The sequence below is a fragment of the Malurus melanocephalus genome, unplaced genomic scaffold (genome assembly GCF_030028575.1).
Source record: "Malurus melanocephalus ecotype Western Australia unplaced genomic scaffold, MMel_1.1 scaffold_163, whole genome shotgun sequence".
Taxonomy (NCBI): Eukaryota; Metazoa; Chordata; class Aves; order Passeriformes; family Maluridae; genus Malurus; species Malurus melanocephalus.
The window spans coordinates 53,744-73,809 of record NW_026623395.1 but is presented as its reverse complement, the minus strand read 5'-3'; the positions used below and the strand labels follow the sequence as shown (position 1 = coordinate 73,809).

The following is a 20,066-nucleotide window of genomic DNA, read 5'->3' as shown; positions in this document are numbered from 1 at the left end:
GCAGTAGCATGYGCTGTTGTGCCTTAGTCCTGATGCAGTAAGTGCTGTGTACATGTCTGAAGSCCCAGCTGCTTTGTTTGCAATGTGTATTGTGGTTGAAGATGGACCATTCAGAGGGGTCACCTACAATTTAAGCAGAAAATTGTGCCCTGACTGTATTGCTTTCATCCTCTGGGTCCCTTTGTCATCTCATGTAGCCTTCCATGTTATTATCTTCATGGCGTTCTCATCTAAGCAAAAATCTCATATTCCTCTTTGGGCCATGCTTGTGGCCTTATTGTATTATTTTTTTAACAGAATCATACAGACAAAATACCCTTCTCCACTTAATTATGTCTCAGAACACCCAAAATATTACACAGATAATTTTGCCTCTTTACTGACTGTACTTTCATTTAGCCCTTCATGCCTTTTTTTTTTGCACTAACATTTAATGCTGTAACTTAYCCTCTTTTTACCTCTGAAAATAGGACAAGGATAAGTACCAGTTTGGTAAGACAAAAATATTTTTCCGGGCTGGTCAAGTAGCCTATCTGGAAAAAATAAGGGCAGATAAGTTGAGAGCTGCCTGTATCCGCATCCAAAAGACCATCCGAGGCTGGCTGATGAGGAAGAAGTACCTGCGTATGAGGAAGGCTGCCATCACCATCCAGAGACATGTCAGAGGGTACCAAGCACGATGGTAAGCAGTGCTCAGGGAAATCCCACACCAGCCTCAGTCCAGAGCCCTTTAAGTAGGGTTTTAAATGTGATACATTTGTTCTCACCTTCCTATACTGCCTGAGAGGAAATGATTTTCCAGGGAAATGAAGGAAATTGAGCATAATGAGGGTGTCTGTCCTGCCTGGTTTTGACATTTCTGAGAGGACAGTAGCACACTGTATGATGCAGAAAACAAGGAGTACTAGGATATACATTGCAGGTGAAGTAGAGCAGGACTGTGAGTCCTTATTGCCCAGTTTCCATATGCCCTCCCAGCTGGGTGTGTCCTGCTGGAAAAGCCATTCCTGGTCAAGGGTGCAGCTGTTAAAGGACATACATCAGTCAGTGATTTGTTTGGATTGACTTCTGAGGGATGGCGTGGGGCCAGGGAGAAGGGCAGGAATACAGGTGGTATTGTTCAAAGACAAGGTGGTGATGAAGACTGTAATAACTAACCTTCAGAAAGAGGCTTATGCCAAGATGCTTTGTAATTGTCTCACTGCAAGAGCCAAGAACAGACAAACATTTTGTACTAGCTGAGGTTAGGAGAGTAGATCTGGAAGATGACACAGGGGAAACAGCTTTAAAGTTGGAGAAGAGGTGATGAGAAATTAGGCTGAGTTTATCTTGTCAATTGTGTAGTGCAGTTCTTAGGGGAAGTGAAAGCATTTCTCTGTAAAGCTTTGCAAGGTTTCTGTTAATTTGTCATTCTGTTGTGCCACCACACTGCAAAATAACAGTAAATACCTGTGTCACTGACAGCATTAAGAAGAAACTAAAGATACGGATATTAAAAAAAATAAAAGCACACATTCAATCACTGGAACATAATTACAGGTATTATTTGTAATCCTTTTTTCGCCTAGCTATGCCAAGTTCTTGCGGAGAACACGAGCTGCCATCACCATCCAGAAGTTCCAGCGCATGTACGTGGTYCGCAAGAGATACCAGCGCATGCGAGATACAACTATCGCTCTGCAGGCTCTCCTGAGAGGTTACCTGGTCAGAAACAGGTACCAAATGGTAAGAAATCATAATGGACTTTTTCATTCTACCTTTAGTTCCACATATTTCAGGACAAAGCTGCCCTGTGGTGTAGGGAATCTCAAATGGTTTTTGTGTGCGTGCTGTTAGATGTGATGCGTAAATGAAACAGCAGAGCATGGATGTTTCTCTGTGCCTTGTTAGTTGCATGAGTAATACACATCTGTCTTGTAGCACAGTTTAATAAACCTGTCACATTSCCTCTGAATAGAGAGGGCAGGTTCCTGGAGGAGTCCCTGCAAGGGGTGGTCAGACCTGCCTGTCAGGAGGATCCCCCTCGAGCTGTGAATTGTTCACTGCAGTAAAACATGACAGGCTGACAAGTGCCCCTGCGGTGTGCTGTGTTTGCCTTGTGCTCCTAAGGTGAGATTTTACTCAGGCTGAGATGCAGGCATGGCCAGAGAGGGAAGCACAAAGCTCTGTGTGCYGTGGGAAGGTAAACACGGCTGTTGTGGACTTGGTGATGATTGCAGACGAGTGAAACCGAAAGGTTGCCCTGTGACAGGACAGCTGGGCTGAGCCCTGKCTGCAGTAATGTGTGCTACACCTGTTGTTCCTTGGGATTGTGAAAGGTTCCTGTTATTGCTGTAGGAAGAGAGGGCATGTGTTTAGTCACGTGGGCAGGACAAGGAATTTAACATGGTTGAATCATCTGTTTCACACATCCTGGGAGAGCTCCTGCCTGAGACGTTGCTATGGGCTTCTCRGCTGGACGAGGAGTTTAGTTCCTCCGTAGCTTTGTCATAACCTTTCCTGGGATACACCTGGGGAATTAAGTAACTCTTCYGATCCTCTCACCTTCCTTTGGAGTTTGTTTCCCTTTGGCTTGTTTCCTCACTGGATTGCATGGATGTGAGAATTCGCTGGCAGATGAGGACCGTCCCTGCGCGATGGAGGTATTTCACAGGGCTTGTTGCTTTCAAACTTGAGGTGAAGATGGTGTTGAAAGTTAGTTGTATTCAAGTGTTCAAGGCACCTGTGGGGAACTGGAAKGAGCATTCCAGAAAACATGTAAGAAGGAGGCAGGAGTGCCARCTGCATGGTGCAGTCAGGACTTTGCCTTTTGACCTTTGCTGTGCTTTTCAGAGAACTGCTTCTTTACCCTGGCATGCTGAGTAACTGAATGGTTCTGTTTCAAGTCTCATTTTTAATTCAGCAATAAATGCTAAGGGACACAGTTGGTATCTATTATAATCTTGCCCCTTTTCCAGTGAATTTTAAATTCATTGATCTGGGACCACATTTGGTGAGCAGTCTAAAAGAAAATAATAATGTCGTTACCTGACTAGTTTGTCTTATCAGCTTTGTGGTAAAACAGTGTAAGAATGTGAACTGCCTATGATATTTATACTATCAATTCCAAGCATGAACATGAAATCYTAAATAATTTTGTCCTTTAGAATAAATTGTTTCGTTTGCAGAAGCTTTATTAAGTGAACTCTTAAACACTCAGAGTCCTGGAAGTCTTGTGAGTTTGGGCAGGCTCTCCATGCATWGCTGTGATCTGCTTGAATTCAGGTGTTCCAGACTTGGGGGATCTCTGATTGAATTGATGGGTGAAGGATCCAAAACCAAGAGGTAGACACTTCCCAGCTGAGCACTCTGGCTAACACACAGATGAGGGTTGCTAGCATTCTTGACTGGTTTACGTTATAGATGGTTTTTTTTTTTAATGTTACGGATTTTTTTTTCACACCTGAAGGCTGTGGTTGAAATTTCTGCCATAAAATAAATTGTAATTAGTACACTATAAATTTCTTACTAGAATAGATGAAAATATTTCCATGCTGGCAAGCCTAAAGTATGTCAAAAAAGGCAACAAAAGCCCTCCAAAACAAAATAACACAGACRAAACAACAGCCTGTGACTTTTTGACAGTCCCCTGGGTTCTAGTATGTACTGGCTACATTGCATATCAAATGTGGTAGTTTTAAACTTTGTGTTGATGAACCCTAGGCAGCATGTGTCAATGATTCAAAAGTGGTTCAAGATAAAGATGCAGTTTACAAAAAAAAACCCAACACATTGTATTTGTAATCTTGCCAACAGGTACCATACACTTTTGTAATTAGCTGGGATCTGACCTCAACACAGAGGAATGCCTGGTGCTTCAATGTGCCTCCAGTTCGTTTTGCCTTGTTTTTCCCCCTGGCTCCTTGTTGTCCATATTCCAGGCTTCCTTTCCTCTTCTTTTTTTTTCTCTCAATTAATTCCATTTCTCATTGCTCTCCACCAGCAGTTTCTCTTTGCAGATGGCCTCTGCACACATTGTTGTGCCCATTTCACCCGCACAGGTGTAGCTGGCAGCTCTGACCCCCTTGCCCTGTGTTTCCCCTGCAGATGCTGCGGCAGCACAAGGCAGTGGTTATCCAGAAGCACGTGAGGGGCTGGCTGGTTCGCCRGCGCTATCGCCGCACGCTGCGCGCCGTGGTGTACCTGCAGTGCTGCTACCGCCGCATGATGGCCAAGAGGGAGCTCAAGAAGCTGAAGATCGAGGCCCGCTCCGTGGAGCGCTACAAGAAGCTTCACATCGGCCTGGAGAACAAGATCATGCAGCTGCAGCGCAAAATCGATGAGCAGGTAAAAGCTCCCCGGCCCAGGGAAAATGTGTCATCAAAGCCTTGGTTGCCTTTCTCAGTGCTGGGGGCATTCACAGCATGCACTGAATTTTTTATTATCAGGGCTCAGTTCATTTTTCTGGTGAAGAGCAGTGATAGGAGAGAAGGGGAGGCCACAGTAGAACTGGAACAGTCAAACATCCACTTTTTCCTCTCAGCAGAACTGCAAAAAAACACCCACTCGCTTAACACCAGTATTGCGTTTGAAGCRCGTCAGTTGCTCTGTTTTAGGGGAAGGTGGGGAGATGGTGTCTGATGCATGTGGGCTCTCCATCTGATTTTAGTTTAGGATGTGCAGGCTTAGAGACTGGAGTGTTCCGTCACCTCATTAAGCAATTCTKCAAAAACAGACCAAAACCCTTTTGAAATGGGGAGGCTGCTCCTGTGCTCCCATGCTTCAGTATATTCTGTAGGGAAAGAAAAGGCTCCCTTAAACCAGAACCTCTCCAACAGCTGCTCTGTGTGTGTTGTGTTTTGCAAAGAACAAAGAGTACAAATCTCTGCTGGAGAAGATGAACACCCTGGAGATCACGTACACTACGGAGACGGAGAAGCTGCGGAGCGACGTGGAAAGGCTTCGGATGAGTGAGGAGGAGGCCAAGAACGCCACCAACCGTGTCATCAGCCTCCAGGAGGAGATTGCCAAGCTCCGCAAGGAGCTGCACCAGACTCAGTCGGAGAAGAAGAGCATTGAGGAGCGGGCAGACAAATACAAACTTGAAACTGAGCAGGCATGTATGGGGTCTCAGATGCATGAGAGGATTTACAGGGGCCTGGTGTCCACTCAGGTTTTGCCCAGGTTTAATTGTTTCACTTGTGTGGCTGATACTTTACTGTCTTTTTATAGCTGTGCAGTACCAAACAGGCTTGGTACCTAAATGGTTACACCTATGGTAGGTGAATGTGCTAAATCCATATGTTGTGTGTAAATATATGTATCCAGTCTGTTCAGATTTCGATATTGAATGTATTTGCAAATCCAAATCCTTACGCTTTCTGACTTAGTCAGAAGTAGGTCATTTATAACAAGAAATCATTTTACTTGCCTAGAGAGAGTAATCTCATAGATATCAGAAATCTGTCCCATCCTCAGTATTCCAAGCTACTGCTRTATCTTGCCTGATGTGAACAGCCAGCCTGTTCAACACATGTGCACAGTCTWGTTCAACAGGTTTCAGCTAACCCCTTATCTCTGCTAACCACAACATACCTAACAGGTAGTTTTCTGTCCAGAGTGCTTGCTGATAATGGTGCAAGTTTTGAATATTACAAGAGCCAATTCATCATTAGGTGATGCTGCAGTGATAAATTTCAATATCAGATAAGCATAAGGAAAAATATTAACTGATAAAGTGAATGCATAGTAACCATAATCAGAGACAAATGAATGTCTGGCAAACCTGAGCACAGGTAAAGTGACACAGCTTTAGGGCAGATTGTGGTGGTGCCCAGTGCAATGGAATTTACTGCAGAACTACCAAGCGTGTTACTATTTTATGAATATGTCTGTTTTAATGCACCATTTGCATTTTTAGGACTTTACTGAAAAATACATGGCACTGTGGAGTGGTTCAGGGCAATATTAGCAACTGATCAGAAGTGGATTGCAGAACATACAGGGGAGTCTGCATATTTAAGAAATATAATTTGGAAATGAAGATACAACTTAGTTCACCAATTTCRTACTCTGAAGAACAGTTTAAGTATTTGAAGTGTTACAACAGAGATATTGTTGTTAGAGCTACTGATGAAAGATGAACTGCATTCTGAGTCAAATATTTTATTATCTCTGTAGCTGGTGTCAGAGCTGAAAGAGCAGAACTCATTACTGAAAACAGAAAAGGAGGAGCTGAACCGCCGCATCCATGACCAGGCAAAGGAAATAACAGGTTGGCTCTGTTCTCTTCGTTCAGGTTTTCTACTTCATGTTACCTTGCAAAGCAACACTCTACTGCATAGAGTGGGCTAATCTGCCTTAGTTTGCATTCCTTTTTGTGGAGTAATTTCTTTATTTTAAGAACTTGCAAGCATCAGAATTATTTACCCTTTGAATTTCCACAAAATCCTAAGGGTTTGGGGCCTTTTTTAAGGGGKTGACTGTTCCAAAGCACTTCAGTTTTTAAAAGGCTGCTCTGATATTTAATACAGTTTATCTGCTACAACTTTCCTAGCTGCTGTGACTGTGTAGGCAGTACCAGGAAAGCATAACTCTAGATGTGAGGGCTGTGATAAAAGGGGTTGTGATGAGGTGGGCCAGGATGCTTGAGRCATAAAGCACATTTTGCTTTTACACAGCACAGCAATGGGCTCGTGCCCCTTCTTCCTCCCTGCTGGAATCACCAACAGAAGGTACAGCAGAACAGCTAACCTGACTGAGTGAGCACTTCTGTGATTGCCACAATAATGCTTTGGCCCTTCATATTTTTGTCTTAATGTGTGCTTACAGGAGTTTGAACGGCAGCTTCAAATGGCAGGCTGTCCCTCTGGGGCACACACAGGCCTGTTCCTCCAGCGTGGATGCACTGCATGGTAGGAAGGGCTGGAATTCTCACTTTGTGTCTTTGTTGTCTGTGGCAGATTGGATGGAGAAGAAGCTGGTGGAGGAGACAAAGCAGCTGGAGCTGGACCTGAATGATGAACGGTTGCGGTACCAGAACCTGCTGAATGAGTTCAGCCGCTTGGAGGAGCGCTACGATGAYCTCAAGGATGAAATGAACTTGATGGTGGTGAGTGGCTCCACTGCTGAGAAATCAAAAGAGGTTTATAACTATTCAGGCAGAATATAGTGAGATAAGTTAGTAACTGCTGTCAGCTATGTGTGGCCTGTACCTGAAAAGAGAATTTGTCCTTTTAAATACTGGTTATTTCGATTAGTTCAGCCAAAACAAATACATTTCAAATTTGTTCTTGGCTTTTTAAAAGCCAGTCTTTTTAATTGTCATATCTGTGAAGAAGGCTGAATTTCTGCTGTGACTTTGCTGGTGGTATTGCTCTTGCTGTCCACCTTTACTTTGCCCTGAAGTTATTAACATGTGYTAGGGTTGTTCATCCCACCTTCATCCAATGATAAATTTTAAGTAGTCCTAGGAATGTKTTATGTGGCAGGAATATAAAGTATTCCTCATTAGAATGTGTAGGAAGTTAGAGAATTGCTGCCTGTGCTTCCTGGGSATTTCTTTCCCACAAAGTGCTGCATCCTTGCTTGATGGTGCTTTCTGCAGCCATCCTTGGTGGTGTAGGATCTGACCCATCTCCATAGATTGGATTGCATCTCCTAGGCTATATACAGTATGAGAAACCAGAATCAAAAATCTTTTATTACAAATTTTGATAGCTGTGAAATAGCACCAAATATTGCAAGCTAGATTAAAGGCTGTGAAGAGGCAGTCACAGGGAAAACCATATGGTGGTACTGATTTGTCCCATTTGCACTCCAGAGCATCCCCAAGCCTGGGCACAAAAGAACAGATTCAACTCACAGTAGCAATGAATCTGAATATACTTTCAGCTCTGAGATCACAGAAGCAGAAGATCTACCACTGAGGATGGAGGTAATGTTAAAAATGCCCCACAATTTCTCATCGATCCATAGCTGAACCCATTATTATCTCATTTTTCCATAAGTGCTTCTGAACACCATATCCTTATACTGCTAATGCTYTAATCAAACTTTCTCCATTTCCTTTCAGAAAACACTAATTCCCTAGTTAGCTGTGGTCCTGTGTAAAAAGACTTTGTCAGAGTATAGTTTGAATTTTTCTTGTATTACAGTAAGCATAGACTAGATACTTGGTGATCCAGCTGATTTGCATCTGTGAAACATTTGGTTGTCAGTRTTGGTAAGAACAATCACTTATTCAGGACAAAGTGGGAATTTAAAAAACCAGTGACACTTCCTGAGGAGTCTCCCTACTGTATATTCAGTGATTAAAAATGGCAAGCTSCATTCTTAGTAGCTACATGGAATGAGTTTCCTGTTAGGGGTTAGCAACTCATGTCGATCAGCTTTTCTCTATTTCATAGAGAGGAATGAAACTCCCAGAGTGAGAGTTTCCTTTGCATATGCAGTGATACAAATCCCAGRATGATCAGAAAAATGATCAGAAAGATGTTCAGAAAGATGTCTTGGTTCAGCTAATGAATAATGACCATGAATAATTYGTGGTGCAACTCCAAGCCATTGATAATATATTCCAAAATAATTAGCCTGCCCCGTCACAGTGGGACTGCAAACAGAGCTATCAGGATGGGTTTGGCACTTCCCAGAGTCAAAGCTTTTTCTGTACATTCTGAAGATCTCCTTGACTGTGAGCCAGGGCACAGCACACCCTGGTTGCCCTGTGCCTGGGWTAGGGATCTCCAGAGCTGCTTTTGACAGGCTGTCACTGCTGCTTTGGAAAGCCTCCGCAGAGAATGATTTTCTCCTCTGGATGCAAATATCCTGACGCATCGGGGCTGGCCCAGCCTCTCTGCGCACTCTTTCGTAATTTGCCTTCCCACTTATGTTTTTCACCTTGCATAATTGTTTCAGGGAATGYTCCTACATTCATGGATAATCAGGAGAAGGACAGTGCAACTACATGGGATTGGATTTCACATATGAGCCTAATAAGTGCCATCTTTTCCTTTGGCTAACAGACTTACTGAATTGCTGTTCTAGAGCCAGGTTTGGGTTTAAAAATAGAAATGGAAAAATTAACTCACACAAGAGCATGGATGAATGCAGCACTGTATTTRTKTGACACCTTAACATTCTCCAGTTCRMCTCTAGGCTAACAATATAGATTAATTAAACAAAACCACACTAAAAKATAGGGCCCACCTCAATGCAAGCAGTAAAGTCAGAAAACTCAAAAGTCTGCTTCCTTTTTTCAAAGCCRCTGGTGTGGTTTATGACTCTTCCCCTCAACAGTAAAAGGAGATGAAGTGGAAATGGCTGTGCTTGCTTGTCTGCTACAGTCATTAATATTCATTTTCTGGTTCCTTTTCTAGGCTTTAAAATTTTATGGTATAGTTCATAGTAAATACTTTGATCTTCTCAGTACATAAAGTACRAAAACGCTGATGGACAATTGCTAATGCACCTTCCTATTGCAAACACTGGTTCTTGCCCAGAAAATAGAGAAGAAGCCAGTGGATTAGGCTCAGAACAGGCTGTGTAATTGGCATAATAAAAGGAAAAAGGCATAAAATGTATTTTCTGCTACCTTTTTTTTGTGTCATATCCCACTAAATTAACCTGCAAATCATTGGAAAGATTTCTCTTTAGCTGAAGAACTTACTTTAGAAATAATTTAAAACTAAACAAACAAACAGAAACGCCCTTACTTACAGTTGTTTCCAGATGAGTCTAACCACAGATTTCTTTTTTTTCCTCCTTTCCCCCCTTCAAACAAATAAGAATATAAGGTATGYTTAGTTATAGACCTCCTGCTGCTAGGTAGTCTCCAATGCTTTCTTTTGCTAGGCTTAGGCTTAGAAATATTTTATACTAGTAAATCCCTTTTTTAAATAGTGTTTGATAGCTGATGAAATATTTTAGATAGTAACTCTCCAAATCAAGTAACATTTCTGTGTTTCTCCCTTTCCCCAGTCTGTTTCCCATCTTTACTCACTGTTGTGCTTCCTTGTGGTGTGGAAGGGGAATAGTTCTTGACTTCCCTCTGTTGTTTCTGAAGCAGGAGCCTAGTGAGAAAAAAGCACCGCTGGATATGTCTCTGTTCCTCAAGCTGCAGAAACGCGTTTCAGAACTGGAGCAAGAAAAGCAATCCCTGCAGGATGAACTGGACAGAAAGGAAGAACAGGCTCTCCGTGCTAAAGCTAAGGTGGGCTCCTTGCAGCTGATYAGGTGCTGACACGAGAGTGTCCCTTCTCATGAAACAGGAGCTCTGTGAATGCTGACTGGCTTTCACTAAATCTTTATCTTCCTCCAGCACTTGCTYTATTTAATGACAAGTTTTATACTGGTGCTTAGTTCTAGGGACTGGTTATCTAGTTTTCCAAAGTCCTTGAGATCCTCTGATGCAAGACAGCAGGAACAAGAAGTGCTTGGGGCTTCACATAAAGAAAAGGCTGGAAGGCTGTTTTTATTAATGAATAGCCATACGGAAATCTACTTAAATGATGGGAAGAATGAGTAATTGTAGGCAGAAGAAATGTTTCAACCAGGATGCAGAACCGAAGTACTGGGCTTAGATATGTTTAGCTGATTGTAATKTAAATTCTCCTCATTTGGTCTCCTTAAGTTCTTAGAAAACTATGAAACCAGTTTTGACAATTGTTTCTTATTATGTTTTCACCAGTGAATTCCTTCAGCATGCTGGGATTCATTCTGCTCTGTTTCATTGCCAGTGACAGTATGTGATTTTATTAATATTAACCAGTTATGTGTCATAAACTCCTAAGTAAAGGAGACAATGCCAATATTCAAACTACAGCAGTTAGCAGCACCAGAATGAGTGTTTTCTAGTTTTATAGGAAAGTAATTTCAGTTCCTTTTCGTTTTCCTGTTTCAACGAAGGATTTTTAGTTTTCACACTTGTCTGTGTTCTTTCATAGGAGGAAGAAAGGCCTCCAATAAGAGGTGCAGAGTTGGAGTATGAGTCGCTCAAGGTAATTCTAWAGCAGAGGTTTCTGTTATTTTCTAGTAAGACTTTTGCCACCAATTGTAATTCCTGGCATATAAAATTACATCAGCCCTCCTCTTTCCAAATAGTAGCTGGAGAAACCAGAACAAATATTCCCCAGCAGTCATTTCATTGTAGGACTCCTCTTCTTGAGGTGTAGAACGTGTGGCTGGGGCTGCAGAACAAAAAGATCCCCTAAATCAGGGGGAGTTCTCTGTTAAAACACTTTGTACAACTTGCAAGTTAATTTGAGCAAAAATACAGTGATTAATGTAGTTCTCTTTTTCAAAACCATTATTTAAGTTACTGCATATCTTAGACCACTAAAACTAAAAATATTTCCTAGTAGCGATGCAGAATTTTCTTAGCCTGTTGAACACTATCTGTTGTGAACTGGTTTTTTTTGCTGAGGGGAGACTAAGAGGAAAAAAAAGATTGGCAATTTTTTTTCCCATCAAGTCTGTCTGATTTATGTGTATATGTTATAATTTTGCATTTCAGACAAAAGGTTAGTTCTGTTAATGAAATCCTCCCTTACTATAGTCAAGAGGCCAGAGATACAGGAGAGATTAATAGATTCGTTGCAGTTACTCATAATTTTTACATTTCTGTCCACAGTTTTGTACTGTGGGTTGCAGACATGTTGCCATGCTGCTGGGTGACAGAATTGTCCTTGTTTTTTGCAGCGCCAAGAACTTGAATCAGAGAACAAAAAACTGAAGAATGARTTGAATGAGCTGCAGAAGGCCCTGACAGAGACACGAGCTCCAGAGGTGACAGCTCCCGGTGCCCCAGCGTACAGAGTGCTCCTGGAGCAGCTGACCTCGGTCAGTGAGGAGCTGGAGGTGCGCAAGGAGGAGGTTCTCATCCTGAGATCTCAGCTGGTCAGCCAGAAAGAAGCCATCCAGCCCAAGGTAAGCCATGCTCAACAGGTGCACTGCATAGGGAGGTCACTCTGCATCGCTGATGTGCTTTCTTAATGTGACAGCGTGCTTCAAATGGCAGGAAAAGTGGTCTAGGTTTGAAAAGCTTTCTGAGTGTAATCCATAGATCCATTATTAGTGCACAGATCACAGCACTCTGAGTCAGGAGCTGGTATTGATAAACCTGTCTGGGGTTTCTCTACCAGCAATGTAAAGATGTACAGGCTGTACCAAAGGTCTGATCCCCCCAGATTCCTTTAACAGTGCATAAATAATCCTCATTGGGGGCAGTATCATTTATGTAGTGTGTGTTTGGGCTGGAAAATTTAAAGGAATTCTCAGTAGTTCCTTTTAATTAATAGTTCAGTACAAATAACAATTTCTTCTAAATCTGTATGATTGCTTAACAGCAACATTTCATAAAGATGACCTGTGACAATACATAAATCTCATATTATTGCTTGATAGATGATATGTGCTTTTATAGAAAAAAGAGTAGATTACAGCCACTGAAAAGCACATCTTCTAAAAGATTCTGACTCTGATGAGACAGGGAAGTAATAGCCTTGCAAATAAGAATCATTCAGCCTGAAAAGGTATCACATAAATCAAGGAACTGGTAATGTCCACTGAACTGACCTATCTCGTGTTTCATAACTGCAGCAAGGAATGGCCAGATATGTGATCTCTCCTTTGCTGCTGCAAAGTTGTTTCTAGATTTGTCCTAACTAATCTGCAAGTCTGTGATGCATGAAGATGTRTAAGTCTTGTTTTAAATGATTAAAGAAAGCAAAATACATTTTTCTGTAGTATTTAGMATATTGTAAAGAAATGCTTGAGTAGTAAATCATTGAATAACATATTCTCAGCAGTGGTGGGATGCAAGTGTTGATTTTAGAGTGGTTATAAGGGAAATAGGAAGGTGACCTGTGGGGTGGCTAGCAGCCAGTTTGCAGACAGCATCTGCTTGTTAGGTTGGACAGCTGCAGCACAGACAGATTTTTTTAATGTTTTGTTTTTCTTCTTTCTTGCCTGCCAATTTGATTGCCAGGAGGATAAGGTACACACTTTCTTCTTCAGTTACAAACCAGAACTTCCTAAGTGCTAAAATAATCCTGAACAATTTTGAGCTGTCATTTCTCTTCCTCTTAAATAACTTATATTTATTTGAAGTTGTTCTTGCATTTTATCTTGATATTATTCAAAAATTTTTTTTCATAATTTTATGTCCTCTGCATCCCCATCTTCATGCTCCACACAGGAAAACAAGTTAATTCAAAACAAGCAGATTTAAGAGTTTTGAACTGTTGGTTTATGACGATCTGAACATGAAAGGAAATATTTAGGAATTGGTCTAGTCAGCTCCATCAATGTTTCTTGCTGAGAATGTTTGAGGAGTAAGGACAGTGATCCAGGAAGCACTGTGATCCAGGAATCAGACCTCTCTTAACTTGCAAAACCCAACAAAATAAAAGTCTGTAAGGTGTGAAGAAGTACCTTGCTTTAGAGTGTTTGTTATCCTTGGCAATCAACAAACACTGTGGGCTCACACTGTGATCTGTAGATATGGGATGGCAATGGCCGAATGTTTGATTAGAAAATGTAGTTGAATACATGTAAAAGTATAAGAAACTGAACTGACTCTGAATGATTGRTGTTCAGACTGCTAAAGCTTCACAGATTAGCAGGCAATATGCAGCAGTTACACTCTGTAGTAAATGAATAGAAAAACGTCAAAGATTTCATAAAGATGTTGGGAATAATTCTTGGAGGAGTTTTATTGTTTTTCATATTCAATAACAGAAATCATACTAGACATAGTGATCTAGGCTCCAAAATTTATGTCCACCAAGTATTTTTGTAAATATTTTGCAGAATTGTGCTCAGGAGAACAGCATCTGCTTGTTTTGAAAGTCAGAAATTCAGAATTCCATCTCTTTTGTTCATTAAATCCTGTGGTACTCCATGGCAGTGACTCGGGTCAGACTGGCCAAGGTGACTGTGAACATCTATTAAGTGTTTCAGGTTTTACTGAAGAAAAAGCAAAAGTGCCATAGAAAACATTGAAAAGTGAAACAAAATGGTGCTATGGTTCTATCTAGCTTAGAAAATGTCAAGCCCTTGTAAATTATTTCCTACTGTAATAGAGTACTTAAAAAATATGAAGTGAGAAAAGGTCCTTATTTATGAGATTTGGATACTCCATGTAATACTGTGTTTAGGAGGTATTAATAGAATTAAGCTGGCAAAATTATGCTACTTCAGTTTCAGTATTGGCAGCTGTTCCTGGTAATTTGMATAAAATGCAAATTCAACATTTCTTGAAAATTTATTTTCTTCTTATTATGTGATGAACAAATAGAAAGAGATTAATATATGTATCCATTTACTAAACAGACTGACATTTGATCATTTTGTATRCAGTTATTTTATACAAATTGTATGCAAATAGACATAGAAATTATGGACCAACTTCTTGCTCAGATTCCCACATTGATTTAATGTGGCTACTCAAGGATTAGTGTTCCATGTGGATAAAGTGAAGAGAAMATGKATTCAAGGAGCAGTTATRTTGTTAAATTTACTGGAAATTATAMTTCTTTTTCCAGAWCACAATGACAGATGCTACAATCCTCTTGGAAGATGTACAAAAGATGAAAGACAAAGGAGAAATAGCACAGGCATATATTGGACTGAAGGAAACAAACAGGTACAAATTCTCTTTATTTTGTGCTCAGYTGGGGTCTGCTGTGACACACTGCATATATTATGTTCAGTAAGTTCCATCCATCTATGTCTAAGGAGCACTCATGGGGTTATAATTTGATTTTGTTATGAAATTGYTGTGTGCACAATTTGAAAGATTTAGAAATAATGGGGAAATGTAAAGTCAAGCTTCCTGGATTTCCATCTTCTCAGCCTCTAATTGCTGTGGGTGCCATCCCCAAGGCTGCTTTGTCACCCTCTGAACRCAGTGGTCACAACAGTCCGTGTCACAATGCATTTATTGTAACAGCACAGAATGCTGTAACCAGCTGGGCTGTCACTGACAAGTGAATTTCACCATGAAGAAGAAAAACACATAAATAAGAAAAGTAATTTGCATGTTTTTTATAGAACATTTTTTGTTTCTCTTCTGTAGTAACTGTAATGTAGTGTGTAATGTCCTTACCATGTCACCTCACCACCATCACATGTATCTCTTGTATTTTTTTAAACACGTTTCTTGAAAGGCAATCTTCCCAGGACTGTCATATGCTGAATGAGGACGGAGAGCTTTGGCTGGCTTATGAAGGGTTAAAACAAGCCAACAGGTTACCAGACTTCTCAAAATGTTTTTTTTTTTCTTCATTTGCATCTTCTTTTCTAGCTAACTGTGCCCCTTGCTATGGGTTTGCTTTAGCTACAGTACTTCTACTGCTTTAACAATTAGGAAAAAATTCGACACAAATTATACAAATTAAGGAGTTTCCTCGAACCTAATCCCCAGAGCTTTCTATGTGTAGGGTTTTATCATTTAAAAAGTTAAGATGGCACAACAGCCAATGCATAATTCGTAAGAGTACTTGCACAAAAATAGACTGTAAAATAACAGAAGCGCCACAGCTGGAAAACAGTTGTAGCTGTGTACTATTTGTGTGCCTTTACACCAGGTTTCAAAATTGATGTCCCTTACAGTTTTTCAGCCTAAAGAAATACAGTTCTTTTAGTAATTATAAAACTGTTGTTTAAGTAACTTCAGTATACTCTTAAATGTCAAACAGAAATGGGTATTATTCTCCTTGTGTCTGAAGTTCAGTAAATTAAACATGCTTCTCCCATGTCTCTCCATGCCAGATTCAAAATGTAAGTCACAAAATAACCAAGAAAGAGAAGTAATGTTTGGTTCTTTATGGTGCTGTTGGAGCCTCGGAGGGTCACTGTGGTCTCTGCAAGGACTGTGCTGGGCATGGGGCAGGCGAGGGGTGCCTTGTCAGGGAGTGCAGCTCTGTGCCCATCTGTGTCCCTGGCTTGCAGGATGGCTCCTAGTCCTGCCCTGACAGCTAATGCAGTAGCTCAGCACTGCTGATGTTCTTCAGTGTGTGCATTTGGTAGCAGTAACTACAGAAGGTGGTATTTTGCAAGGAGTGCTACTAACTCAAGTCTTTTTCTGGTGCTAACACATTCTCCCCTAACTTTGTTGTGTAAACCTGTGAAGATCTAACTTAGAGCAAGGGCTCTGCAGAGCAAGATGGGAGCTGGTTTGCTCTGTGCCTCTTGCCTCTTGTCCTGGCACTGTGGGGAGAAGMAGCTTTATATTAAATGGCAGGGCACTGCAGGTAAATGACTATTTGCCCTTGCGTGCTTCATCAGTCTGGTTACTAATAAATGTTCCTGCCTTATGCATATTTAAACCCTGAAATATTGTCTAATTGAACACTGGTAGTCACTAGTATTGTCATTTCCTGTGTACGTGCAGCATTATGAGTCAGAGCTCTAGGACAGTGCCTTGCAAGCAGGAGTGGATCTCCAGCACTGCCTGACAGGAGGCTGCTGTGTGTTATTCTCACTGCACAGTGAGAAAAATCTGACATGGGATGTGCCCAGGGGGAAAGAACGATAAACGGTCAGGATAAAACTCCTGGATTCCTGTCCTGAGTTTGATTCTGTTGTTGACCTTCTGTGCATTAAGGACAGCCCTCCGAAGARTGTTGGGTTTAATGTAAAAATGAAGATTATTTATGTGCAGATTTAATTTGCAGTTAAATGGTTTCTGACTGAAAAAGTTAACTCAAAAATATTTTCCGTTGTTAATATTGCAAGGTGCTAGMTTAAGTGAGCACAGCATCATCTTCCTCTTAGATTATTTGATTTGTTTAGAGGGAAAAACTCTTTAAAGCCCCTTTAAAAGCAGTGACAATCTGAGAAGACTTAGCTTGACATTTATTGCCACAGTGGCACCATGCACAGTATGTGTTCAATCAAAGGAAACGCAAAGCAGTGTCACAATTAGCTTCTTTCTCTTCACTTTTTGATCATGCAAGCTTAATTTAATTAGAAGGCATACTGAAGGGTTTAAAGAGTACTCTGCCTTTTTCATTTTCCTTTGCAAGCCATGGCTAATTGTTCCTGAGCAGCAGCTAAAGCTTTACACTCCCTCTGAGAATTGGGGATGTAACTTTGTGTTCACACAAACTGTTGCTCAACCTCCTTAGGCTGCTGGAGTCTCAGCTTCAGTCGCAGAAGAAGAGCCACGAGAACGARCTGGAATCACTGAGAGGTGAGATCCAGAGTCTGAAGGAGGAAAACAATCGGCAGCAGCAGCTCCTGGCCCAGAACCTGCAGCTGCCTCCCGAGGCACGCATCGAAGCCAGTCTGCAGCATGAGATCACCCGGCTCACTAATGAGAACTTGGTAAGAGAAATGATGCTGCACGAGCAGGCAYGGGGACTTGCAGACCTGCCACACCTGCAGCTTCTTATCACTTTTCAGGTGGCAGCTTCCTGCAGAAAAGTTGCACCAGGGTGGTAGTTTTCTTGAGTGTAAGCTAATGAGACAGAGGCTTGTGATTGCATCTGAAGTAATAATGTTTGGGGCATGTAGGAAGCTTGTGGATCCCAGCTTTCAAATGATGGGTTTAGTCATGGCTAAATAGATTGTTGATATCCAGAGGAGTCATAAAAAGTTAGCGCCAAGGAGTGGTGTTTCCTCTGAAATATGTTAGTTTGTTTATTCTGTTGAAAAACTCTGATGTGATTCTTTAATTATTTAATATAATTTATCTTCCCATTTCTCTCTTCCCTGCCTGAAGCTACATAGATAATCCACTGTGTTACAAGCTCCAGCCACTCAGTATGTTTTGAAAAAAGAAATAGTTCCATAAAAAGAAATTTGGTTAGAAGTAACTTAGCTAATAGTTGRTGTTCCATGTGTACTGCACAAAAACTTTGCTGAAGGAAGGATTGGGTAAAACTCCCTACTTTCTTCCACAAAGGAGTTTGTCCATCTATGTGGGCTGCTTCCTTTCTGGGGTAATCTTCCTAAGAGACCCCAGAGATTCCAAGGAGACTTCCAAACAGGTGCTGGAATATGATAGGCCTGTTGCTGGGAAAGGGAAATATGTTACTTCAGCCTGAAAATCCTGGTTGTGTCCTTGCTTTCACCAAACAAGCCAAGGCATAGTGATTCCTGCTTATATACGTGACGAAGTTATCACTGCTGGGCTCTTCTCTTAATACCAAAGATTTTGAGGGAAGTGTCAGATAATTCAGTTAATAAATGTTGGAGAACTGGCTAWAWGTATWAGTTTGCCTCAGCAGCAGCAGTCTMTCAYTGGCAAAGGTAGATGGTGAATGTTTCTGTCTCAGCAGCTCCTTCCTGCTGCTTTGTCACATTATGATTTTTAGCCATTTTTCCTCCCCAGARACCTACTCATCACATTCTGTGTTCCCAAGGCAACACACAGTCATGTAATTATATCCCAGAGGAGTTCTCTTTGTATTCRAATACATTGAATGTAATTTTAGTTGTTAAATATAGACTCATTCCTTAGTATTTCACTTGTGATGTGTCAGTATTGCAAGTCCACTCCAAACTGGGTGTAATGTTTCTGTTCCACTCCTAGCCCTRGAGTGGAAACAATTTACAGGCTTTCCAGATGCCATGTGAGAATTGCAGTGYTCACTGCAATCCCATCTTGATTAGCATAAGAAAATGTCCTGTCCCTGTTCTCACAAAGGTTGTATTCCATGCTTTCACAGTCCATTTTTAAAAGACCTGACTGTTCTGCAGCTCATCTACATCAGCATCTCTCTGAGAGGTCCTGGCAGGAGCAGAACTCAGGCCTAGACTGCCTGAAAATAGGAGATTCTTGATCTTGTTGTATTCTGATTTAATCTTAAAGTGTCAGTGTCTGAAAGGGAAGGAGAAAACCAATCCTGTCCCTGTTTTTGCAGTTTTATGAGGAGTTGTATGCAGATGAYCCCAAGAAGTATCAGTTGTACCGGATTTCCCTTTACAAGCGGATGATTGTATGTAGTTCACRTGAATCCTGTTTCTCTGTTGTCTCRGTTGCTGTTTCTGAAGCACTAATTGAAAAGCAGACTGTCTCCTTTTCCACCCTTTCAGAGGAATTCCCCCTGCAGAGAGCTTCACGATGCCAATTACTTCCTTCACTGCTTTTTTTGTTAGTTCTAGTGTCGTTTGTGTAATCTGTGTTTCTTTTTGATGCACAGTTTTGTTACTAATACAAGCCTTGCACTGTGAGCAAAGCAGTTTCTTTCTGAATACTACTTCTTACTGCCCTGGAAAAGACGTACATGATGCAAGAGATGCTCAATTTTCACATCTACTCTTTGGTTCAAAACTTTGATACATTTAGATTCTGTTCACCAAAGGAGAGGACTTACAATACAGGTCCTTACCAAGGTTAATAATGCCAGCAATCCATTCATAGCCTGAATCTGTTCTTACTTTAATATTTTTTCAGAAATACAAAATATGAAAGGTGACATTGGAAATACTTCCATAGTAATTAAAGGCAGCACCATTTGTGAGCTTGAAAGAATATAATTTATGAGTTTCCAGATGTTAATGAGATGTGAAATCTGTTTAATTTGTTCAGAAGAACCATAGAAAGAACTTTATTCATCCTCATGTAGAGATTGTTCTGAAATCATATCCCTTCCCTGATACATTCAAAATAGTCTGTTGAACTTACATGTATCATTTTATTCATTTCAGGAGAAATTGTTTTATCTGACAACAAATATGTAGGGTTTTTAACAGGATTTCTGTTGTAAAATTGAACACTGCTGTAAAATTGAACACTGCTGTGGGTGTGAAGCATAGCCTCGACTCTGTTTTATCAGCAGGCCTACTAATATCTTACTGCTCCAGTGCGTTATACCAGGTAAACCCTTGTACTACATGATTCAGATTTCTGCCTGATTCTGAGTTGTTGCCCATGCTGCACTAAAATTTTGCAGTGCTTTAGAAGAGGTGTAATTTCCCAGATGATGCTTTTGATGCAGGGAGTTCACGGTCCCTTGTTACTGGTAAGAGCCAGTGCCACAAAGAATCATTGTGCTTAGAAGATTTTTCTTCTAAGCTGCCTCCCCACGCTTAACCTGGAATGGCTTTCAGGTTTTTTGAGCTTGATGTTTTGCTTCCTT

The 20,066-nt window shown here is 41.0% G+C and overlaps 1 protein-coding gene across 8 annotated transcripts in view; it reads left to right on the top strand.

Moving 5' to 3' along the window:
- MYO5A (myosin VA) overlaps window positions 1-20,066 on the top strand; it is a 91,908-nt gene that overhangs the window by 62,341 nt on the left and 9,501 nt on the right. For 2 of the 8 annotated variants that reach the window (XM_057372073.1, XM_057372066.1), the window contains exons 19-32: window positions 471-682; window positions 1,569-1,725; window positions 4,087-4,326; window positions 4,847-5,095; window positions 6,160-6,253; window positions 6,942-7,090; window positions 7,802-7,915; window positions 10,043-10,189; window positions 10,923-10,976; window positions 11,677-11,904; window positions 14,523-14,623; window positions 15,147-15,227; window positions 17,109-17,307; window positions 18,849-18,923. In XM_057372073.1, coding sequence (XP_057228056.1) covers window positions 471-682; window positions 1,569-1,725; window positions 4,087-4,326; window positions 4,847-5,095; window positions 6,160-6,253; window positions 6,942-7,090; window positions 7,802-7,915; window positions 10,043-10,189; window positions 10,923-10,976; window positions 11,677-11,904; window positions 14,523-14,623; window positions 15,147-15,227; window positions 17,109-17,307; window positions 18,849-18,923 — 2,100 coding nt within the window. The remainder of the gene's footprint in view (window positions 1-470; window positions 683-1,568; window positions 1,726-4,086; window positions 4,327-4,846; window positions 5,096-6,159; window positions 6,254-6,941; window positions 7,091-7,801; window positions 7,916-10,042; window positions 10,190-10,922; window positions 10,977-11,676; window positions 11,905-14,522; window positions 14,624-15,146; window positions 15,228-17,108; window positions 17,308-18,848; window positions 18,924-20,066) is intronic. The other 6 variants (XM_057372067.1, XM_057372069.1, XM_057372070.1 and 3 more) reach the window with 6 other exon arrangements.